Source organism: Hyperoodon ampullatus (genome assembly GCF_949752795.1).
Source record: "Hyperoodon ampullatus genome assembly, chromosome: 6".
Lineage (NCBI taxonomy): Eukaryota > Metazoa > Chordata > Mammalia > Artiodactyla > Ziphiidae > Hyperoodon > Hyperoodon ampullatus.
Genome location: NC_136919.1, coordinates 76,040,126 through 76,050,380, shown reverse-complemented (window position 1 = coordinate 76,050,380; position 10,255 = coordinate 76,040,126). Strand labels below are relative to the sequence as shown.

The following is a 10,255-nucleotide window of genomic DNA, read 5'->3' as shown; positions in this document are numbered from 1 at the left end:
TTTGGTATACCATAAGAACAACAGGAAGCAAATGAAAAGCTTTAAGCTGGGAGATGGAAGGATCAGATCTGCAATTTTAAAAGGATTACTCTAGTTGCTGTATGGAGGATGAACGGGTAGCCAACCAGAATGAGTGTGAAGGGACAAGTGGGAATTAGGAGGCCTAAAAGGGAAATGATGGTAGGCTGGATCCAGGTGGCAGTACAGATGAAAGAAGATAGATTCTGGAAGATAAAATCAATAAGATTTGGTGAATGATTAGATATGAGGGAAAGAAAAGAGAGATGTCGGTGAGATGTTGGTTTCCTGAATTTATATAAACATATACATGGAATGCAGAGTAACATCTTGTATAACATGTAACGAATTATTAACAGAAATTACCTATGGGTAGGGAAGATGAATTTTACATAGTAGAAGGCAGACCTTCATTTTTTTTTTTTTTTTTACTATATAGATATCTGCGTTGTTTAAATATTTTTATAAGCAGAAGGTATACATTATTTCATAGTTAAATTCAAATGCAATAAAAAGAAACAGCATTTTCCTGGGTAAAAAGGATAGGAATGGCATTTTAGGGAAAGGAACAATTTAATCAAAGGTACAAACACATGAAAGTACATGGCATATTTAGAGTATCAAGTGGTCTAGTGTTTACAGAGTAAGAAGGGAAGTTGTGTAATTGGGACAGGATGAGCAGAGGATTAAACCTGTGTTAGAGTATAGCCAGCTCATGAAGGGCCTTATCATATGCCGTTAAAGAAAGCATTCTCTCAACTTTAGAAAATGGAGAAGCATATAAAGTTTTTAAGCAGGAGGACAACAAACTCAAGTTTATATTTTAGAAAGATCACTTTAGAGGCAGTGTGAAGACTGGGCCAAAAGGGAGGTAAGAAAATAGGCTGGGAGATCACTTACACTGGAACTTAAGCTAAATCAGGGCAACAGAGATAGAGAAGGGGAGACACAAAATTCACTTCACAAGTAGAAAGGACTTGGCGATTGAGCTGGATGTGACACACGGAGAAAAGGGAAAGTCAAAGATGCTTCCCATGGTTTTAAGGAATTAGAGAGGATGACATCAATTTAGGTAATCCAAGAACAAGTTAAATGAAGAGATCATAAATTTTGTTTTGAAGATGCTGAGGTTAAAGTACCTCTGGAAGCAGGTCAAAGTGCCCAACAGGAAGTTGGACATACACGTTTGAATTTGAGGAACAAGGTCAGAACTGGAGCACATTAACCCTATTACCCAGAATAGAGAATTTTAAGCCTGTGGACACGATCTTACCCTCGATGTAATGCACTGAATTCTTGAGGCAACTGCCAAAAGTTGACCAGTTCCATTTATTCTCAAAGTTGTAAAAATTCCACGTAATTGTTAAAGTCTCTGTAGGCAATAACTTAAAGTGAGCCGGAACATTTTGTCTTGGTTTCTTGGTCTCTCTTTTATTTTTTTCCCCTCCCCCTTTTGTTTGCCATTCTTTCTATCTACCTACTTATCTAGTTAAGGAAGATACAGGAAATATAAGGAAGTATAATATAAAAAAATTTGTTATTAAATATTTTCATACTTTGTCTTAACTGTAAAAGGCAAAGAAAAGAACATTTTACAATTCTACCTTTAACAAAACCTAAGTTAAATAATGATTTACCTAGGTGACTCTCCCCTGATCTTCTCTGGCAAGTCACTGCCCCTTAATTAAACGACATCCCCCAGGCAGTCAACTCCAGCTGTAGCTTTAACCACAGAGGTTCCTGAAACAATTCCACGGTCCTGTTGTTGCTTACTGTCAGAAGTTTGAGTCACACTGTACCTTTGTCTAACCGATGATGCCCTAGTTTCTTGGGAGGTGGAGAGGAAGGACCTGTTGGCAAGGAAACAGCTGCTTCCTGAGCCAGGGAAAACCAAGAAGGTGACAGACGGGCAGAGCATAAAAGCAGCCAAAAGTTGCGCTGGTTCCTTGTTGGCAAGGATTTTCACTGAGGCACGATTGGGTATTTTAAAGCATATTAATGATTGAGAGAGTTTCATCTGCCTGGGTGCTCTGCTGAAGTCCAACAGGGCTTCCCACATATCTTCTACAATGGAAAAACTTTTAAATCTGCAGTGGTACAAAGAACCTGGCCTCAGCCTATGTACAGTGGGCTAAGACTGCAAGGCACTGTCCCATTTCACTTTAGGATTATGCCCAAAAGAATGCACTTTCTGGTTTAAAAAAAAAAAAGAAAGAAATTCTGTATAGTAGTTATATTTGCACAACTTATTAGAATTACTATTAAAATTTCATTAGAAAATGTTTTTTAAATATGTTTACTTTTATATATTTAATTTTAAAAGATTTGTTGCAAACTTTTATATTCTGTTCTTTTATCACCATCCCCCATCCACTTCTGTACCCAGAAAATTAAATATTCAAGGATTCCTGGGTAAAACAGACAACCACTGGATGGATAAAACTAACATTTAAAAAATACCTGTACATAGGTAAGTTATTGTTCTTCATCAAATAGAAATTAGCAATCACTGAAAATAACATTAAAAATTAGTGTGGGCATGAAGTATGGAATTTTAAAACATCAGTTTACTATGCTGATTAATTCAACATTTATATTTGCATCAGAACTTAATAATCGCATAAATAAATAGAGCTCTCAGTTATTTTAAAAAATCAAGGGATAACATATGTATTTAGACATATTAGCAGCGTAAAGATGTATGCTTCAACACACTTATTGGGAAAACGTCTGAAAATATTACTACACTGAATTCAAGGGCACCCAAAGGAATCTGACATAAAAGTTCTCTAGAATAACAACATTTCAGGAAATTCCAAAAAAGGAAAAGGGTAAAATAGGAAATAGCCTCAAATTAATCGACAAAGTTCAGTGCTTGTTCCAACTTCATTTTTCTCTCCATTGCAAAAACAAAAACAAAACCGAGTCTCAGGATGGGTGGGTGAATCACTTAGATGAAAGTTCATCTACTGGAATAAATGGAGAGGCCGCTTGGGCAGGTGACACAGGAGAGTCGGTGGTAGTGCTGACTTTCGCTGGTGAATTACAAGAAGATCCGGCACTGCTGCTGTTTCCATCAAGGGTATCGGAAGATACACACACACCAGGATCTGACAGCTGTGCAACGTCAGAAGAAAGCATGTTGGTGATGCCCTGGAAAAATCTCTTTGGCTGATATTCAGTTTCCATTTCACATTTTCTTTTCAATGGTCCAAGAACACTTGGTCTAATGCAATTAATTGGACTCTGGCTTCTCCGGGTAGTAAATCGGGTCGTTGGGCTGGGAATCGGACTTGGAGGCAATCCATTGCTACTCACAAAACTTTGCAAGGATGGTGAAAAACACTGCTTCCCAATTCCCCGGGTGGGTGACGGTGCTGGCGACACCGGAATGAAATCGATGCGTTTCGGGGAGGCGGATTTCTCCACGTCGTTGTCACTCAGGCTGAAACTTTCCTCCCAGGAGTGGCTTATCTGCATTGCGTTCTGCACCTCGCGCTCGTGGACGGTCTCTCGATTGATCAAGTCCATGCCCTCCTCCTGTTTGATCTGGTGCAAGCGGCTGCTGTGCATGCGGACGGGGGAGGCCGGTAGTAGCAGGCCGTGGCGGTTCGGGAACGTTGTGCTGTTTCGCCTGGCGCTCGGCGCCTCGGCCTGGAACACCGGCGAAGTGTCACTGAGGCCGTGGATCAGGGGGGCGCTGTTAGACCTCCTGAGGCCCCCGCCGCCACCGCCGCTGCCGCCGCCCTCCGCCGGGCTCCCAACCGTGCCCGGAGGCAGCTCCAGGTCCAGCTCCATCTTCTCCTGAGCCATGTCGCGGGCAGGGAGGCGGGGGCGGTGCTCAAAGACCTAGGATTCCCATTCCCCGCAGTCCAGGGCCGCTGCCGCCGCCGCCACCACCGAGAGAATCTGTCAGCGGGCTCGTCCCTCTGCGCATGCGTGCCCCTTGGCGCAGGCGCCCTGCAATGTCTCTCTTCGCGGCGCCCGCTAACGCAGAATAGCTGCGCCGCAGCCCTAGGGGGAGGGGGGAGGAGTGGTTGGGCCACCAGTCAGTACGTTCCTTCCGCAGATAGCTGTGAGCGCAAGCCTGTTTTAACGCATATTAATAAGGTTACCACCATATTCAGGAGTATATATTTATAAAATTAGAGCTCTGAAAGAGAGGCCCTTGGCGATGTGGGGCTGTATGACTAGGAGTGGAGTTCGTCCTAACCAGAGAGGCCTTCCCTGAGGAAGGGACCATCTCCTGAGATCCCAAGAAGCAGGCCAAAAGGGTGCGGTGTAGAACTGCCTGGGAAGTGGGAAGCGAGGGCTGCCAGCTGGGTGGCTGGCGGGAACCAGGAAGGGAGGGAGTGAGTGTGGCCTGGAGTGGAGAGTAAGCTGGCGGGACGTGAGGTGGTGGATCTTTATCCTGAGAACAATGAAAACTCGGAAGGTTTTCCAGCCATGGGTATAATGGCGACTGTAAAGGTCCGTGGCTGCAGTCCGGGGAATAACGTTATTGGGAGATTAGAACCTACAGAAAAAGACCAGAGAGGAGGCAATCCTCGGGGCCAGAGATGATGGTAGTTTGCAGTACGGTGGTACTGTAGGAGAGGAGTTGGAGAGAATGGGAAAATCTGGGAACTCGGTCAAAGAGGGGAAAAAACCAACCTATATTACTATTGTTTTATTTAGAATCATATTTCCAGCACAGGCATATGTGCTCAATCATGTTCATTTAGGATGAGGAATTTAATGAGGGGAAAACCAATAGGTCCTCGAACTTTAAAAATAAAAACACAATACTTGGCTCATGTAAGTAACATAAACTTTCATGTCATTAAAAATCGGTTTATATTTATTCTTTAGTGTATTCAGTCAGATTTTTTCACACATAACCAACTGTATGCCAGGCAATGTGGTAGGAATTAGGCCCTAATATGGAGACATTTAATTTCTATCTGGGGGGGAAGAGATAAATATATGGGCTATTTTTCAGATAGTGGTAAGCCTTAGGAAAAAATAAAATAGGGTGGTGTGACAGAGCACTACTGGTAGAAGGGAGGGGGCAATTAGATAGAGCTGGGATCTAAACGACAAGAATCAAGTCCTGCAGACATCTGGGGGATGAATATTCCAACCATAGAGACTAGCAGGTGCAAAGTCCCAAGGCAAACGTAAGTGTGGTGAGCTGGCAAGGAAAGAAAAAAGGGCTGTGCCGCTGAAGCATAAGTGGGGGAGTGGTATGAGGAGGTACAAGAGTTTGGCTCTTATTCTAAGTATGATGAAAAGCCACTGGGGAGTTTTAAGCAGGAGAGTGATATTATCTAGTTTATGTTTTAGATATCACTTTGGCTCTGTGGAAAACAGGCTGAAAGAGGGCAGGAGTGGAGACAAAGATGGATTAGGAACCATGGCAACAGTACAGACAAGAGATTACTGGACTAGGGTTGTATCAATGGCGATGGGGCAGAAGTAGATGGATTCAGGATATGTTTTGGAAGTAGAACCTATAGGATGTGCAGATGGATTAGATTTAGATGGTGAAAGAGATAATTCAAAGGCAACTCAGAGGTGTTTTACTTAAACTGGGTAGATGGCAGTATCATTTACTGAGATAGGGAGAGAGTGCATTTAGAGGAGTAGAAATTAAGAGTTCTGTTTTGGTTGATTTGAGTTGGAAGTGTCTATTAGATATCCATCTGCCTAGGTGAACTGAAAGAGAGCTTAGTGATTTTTGTTTGGCCTCCTTTTTGCAGTTGAAGAAAGTAAGATCCAGAGAGGCCGGTACAGTCAGCATCACATAGCTTGTTTAGTAGTGGGAACCAGTACTAGAATCCAGTATGAGAATCCTAGTCCATACCCTTTCCACTGTCTCTCAAACAGCTTTTAATTTGAAGGCCCCACAGAATACAGATCCTGGTAATGAAATAATGTTGATTATTCATACCTATAATTATAGAAACGGATTTAAGTTTTCCAAGTGCCAGACACTATTCAAGGTGCATCATATGTAGAATCTCATTTAATCCTCACACTAACCCTAGGAAGTAAGTAGCACTGTTCCAGTTTGCAGGGCAAACTGAGATGCAGGGATTCAGTAATGTGCCCAGGATGACAGGAAGCGATGGGACCTCACCCTTCTGGCTCCAGAGCATGGGCACGATGGTGCCTCCTCCACGTGCAGTAACATTTCAGACTAGGAGAAACCACTTCCAGATGGTTTACGCCTTTGTGAGTGTAATGGTATTTGAGACAGAATTTGAAGGACAGGTAGGATTTTAATAGATGATATTTTATACAGAATTGGAAGCATGAGTATATAATAGCAAATTTGCTAATACATAAAGTACATGGAGAAGAATAGGTAATGGGAAAAAGTTGGAAATCAAAGTTGGAGTCAGAGAATTGGAGCCCTGAATGCCAAACAAAAGTGCCTGTATTTAACGTGTGGGGCAATAGGAAGCCGTTGACAAGAGGAATGACACAATGAGAGCTATGCTTTAGGGCCTGCCAGGTGGATGGATCTTAGATAGAGGGAAGTGGAAGAATGGAAGGTGGAAAGAACCAACATTTTCTAAGTGCCCAATGCTGCCAGGCCCTTTAAACACTATAGTTCCACTTAATTCTCATTGTAATCCTATAGAGCAGATACTGTTATGCTCATCTTATAAAGGGACAAGTGAGGTTCAAAAATTACAAAAGGCCCTATAGCTACATGGAAGAACAAAGATCTGAACCAATATGAATCAAGATCTCACTTCAAAACCTATATTCTTTCTGCTGCTTTCCCCATGAAACAACGGACAAAGGATTAATATCCAAAATATACAAACAGCTCATGGAGCTCAATATCAAAAAAAACAATTCAATTTAAAAATGGGCGGAAGACCTAAATGGACATTTCACCAAAGAAGATATACAGATGGCCAAGAGACACATGAAAAGATGCTCAACATCACTAATCACTAGAGAAATGCAAATCAGAACTACAATGAGGTATCTCACACCAGTTAGAATACCCATTATCAAAAAATCTAGAGACTATAAATGCTGGAAAGGGTGTGGTGAAAAAGGAACCCTCCTGCACTGTTGGTGGGAATGTAAATTGATACAGCCACTATGGAGAACAGTATGGAGGTTCCTTCAGAAACTAAAAATAGAACTACCATATGACCCAGGAATTCCACTACTGGACATACATCCTGAGAAAACCATAATTCAAAAAGAGTCACGTACCACAATGTTCACTGCAGCACTATTTACAATTGCCAGGACATGGAACCAACCTAAATGTCCATTGACAGTTGAATGGATAAAGATGTGGCACATATATACAATGGAATATTACTCAGCCATAAAAAGAAATGAAATTGAGCTATTTGTAGTGAGGTGGATGGACCTAGAGTCTGTCATACAGAGTGAAGTAAGTCAGAAAGAGAAAAACAAATACCATATGCTAACACATATATATAGAATCTAAAAAAAAAAAGAAAAAAATGGTACTGATGAACCTAGGGGCAGGGCAGGAATAAAGACAAAGACATAGAGGATGGACTTGAGGACACGGGGGTGGGGGTTGGGGAGGAGGAAGCTGGGGCAAAGTGAGAGAGTAGCATCAACATATATACACACTACAGAATATAAAATAGCTAGCTAGTGGGAAGCAGCAGCATAGCATAGGGAGATGAGCTCGGTGTTTTGCAATGACTTAGAGAGGTGGGATGGGGAGGATGGGAGGGAGGCTCGGGGGGAGGGGACGTAGGGATGTTTGTGTGCATGGGGCTGATTCACTTTGTTGTACGACAGAGACTAACACAGTATTGGAAGCAATTATACTCCAATAAAGATCTATTAAAAAAAATAAAGATGGAGAATTTGATGGCTAACTCTGAGATGAAAAGAGGGTCTAAACTAAAGTTGGGAATGGCAGAAAAAGGAGATGGATGTGGAGACCAGAAGGTAACAACCCAGAACCTGACTGCCTGGCTGTATGGAGGATGAACAGAGAGGAGTCACAAACAACTGAAGTTCAAGCATGAGCAGCTGAAAGAATGGTACAACAGTACTGAATAAAAACAGAAGAGAGAGGAAGAGCTTCCGAAAGAAAATCAATATTAGATGAATAGGAAAAAAGTATTAACTATAGAGCTTATTTTATAGTATCCATAGCTTATTTCTAATTTGCATATTACTAAATCATTTCTATCAATAGTATGCCTCAAATGTGCCAACATTGTTCATCCATGTCTGGATAAACACAATAATTATCTTTACTAATAAAGCACAGAGATGGTGATAACTACAAAATCAAACATACACCTATTAGAGATCTTCACTTGTTTCCCTGCTTCTACCCTTGTCTCTACAGTCAATTCTCCACCCTATGTTCAAGGTCATCCTTAAAAATAAGACTTGAAGAGTCACTTCCCTATTCAAAACCCTTTGGTGGATTCCCACTCGAGGGGAAAAAGCCAAGGTCATCCCAATGACCTATAGAGCTCTATCTGGGTCTCTGCCATCCCTCTGCCTACCCACCTCCAACAGCTCTCCCCAGTCACTGCCTTCCTCCAACTGCAGAGGCCTCCTTGCTATGCTTCGGCATGCTCCCCTGCCACCTAGCTTACTCTTCTTCCAGTGGACATCAAATTGTTCCATCCCTTCAGCTCTCTGCATGAATGACCTTTCCTTGTAAAAAGCAACAACAGTTCCCAACACCAAGTCTACACTCCCATCCCCCTCACTCTGTTTTCATTTTCCTCCAGTGACAATATGTATACATTGTTTTCTTGCCTCATCCTCAAGAAGGCCAACTCCATGAGGGCAAGGCCTTTGCTCTGTTCCTTGCTATAAGCCTAGTATCTAGAACAGGGCCTGGCACATAGCACTCAGTAAGCAGCTGTTGAGTCATTGTGCAAGTGAATGATGAATCAATGAATGGACTAACACAGCTCTGTCCAAAAGGGAAGAGAACTCTGGTATTTGGAAGTCCAGAAAAGCCTAATAGGCTTTTCTACACTGATTCTAAGTGCTCCTTACTTTGACAATTCCTTTTCTCAGACCAAGAATATCATTATTAGTTACAGTGCCCTCCAGCCCATGCAGGTAGGCTACCTGAACAAACCATTATGTGAACCAAGACCTTTAGGTCCTAGGTTTCCATTCTGTTTAAACCATCTGCTTATACACACTTGACAGAGTTAAAATGCTCAGTGCTGAGGATTCTAAGCAGTATTTAATATACTGAGTTACTGCTTCGTCTCAAAGGAATAAAAGATAGATGAAAGAAAAGAGCAGCCATAAAATGCAATTCAGCCTGTTGCGAAAATAATACCAGAGGCAGGCTCTAGATCTTCCCTAAGTCAATTCACCCTTCTGGTTTCACTCTGGGTATGAATTAAATACCACACTTAGGAGTAAGTCATAAAATCAAACATCTACTCATTAAACTTTATTGTGATTAATATCGTATTTTTTCAAACTAACATGTAGTTTCCTTTTAATTCCTAGGAGCAATTTTTTTTAACTCAACATTTTATTTTTGAGATTCAACATAATGTTGCTGTATAGTATTCTACCCTTTAAATATACCACAATTTATTTATCCATTCAAACACTAGTGGAAGTTTGCACAGTTTACAGTTTGGGGCTACAGCAAATAGGAGTTCTATAAACATCTAGGAGCAATTTTTGACTATTAAACCCCCAAGCATATAAAAAGGCAAATATCCACCTTTGAATCCGTATTGAATGAATGTGAAATACAAAAATATGTGTACATGTATAATCTGAGATAAGCTGGAAAATGTCTCCATATCCCACATTAACTAATATCATCACCTATCTAGAATAAAAATATTGCAGAGGAAAAGTGTACTTTCAAAGCACAGGAGCTCAGGAGTATTAACTGGTACAACAACTTAGGGAAAATGTTTGGCAGTACATCATACTACCTACTAAAAGAAAATATATGCATGTTCTATGATTAAGAAATTCCACTCTGGGGTATATATCCAAGAGAAATGAGTACTGATGTCTACTGAAAGCCATGTACGAGAATGTTCCTTGCATTATTATTCATAATAGCCCCAAACTGGAAACAACCCAAATGTCCATGAACAGAACAGTCAAAAAGGGTGAACACATTATACAATGGAATTCTTTTTTTTTTTTTTTTTTTGCGGTACACAGGCCTCTCACTGTTGTGGCCTCTCCCGCTGCGGAGCACAGGCTCCGGACGCGCAGGGTCAGCGGC

General features: G+C 41.5%; 1 protein-coding gene across 1 annotated transcript; it reads right to left on the bottom strand.

The window, feature by feature from the left end:
* Nucleotides 1-2,686: 2,686 nt before the first annotated feature.
* PABIR1 (PP2A Aalpha (PPP2R1A) and B55A (PPP2R2A) interacting phosphatase regulator 1) lies at nucleotides 2,687-3,846 on the bottom strand. The gene has a single exon (XM_079706214.1). It carries the CDS (start codon nucleotides 3,829-3,831, stop codon nucleotides 2,965-2,967), a length of 867 nt encoding a protein of 288 aa, XP_079562340.1. The 5' UTR covers nucleotides 3,832-3,846; the 3' UTR covers nucleotides 2,687-2,964.
* Nucleotides 3,847-10,255: the final 6,409 nt, after the last annotated feature.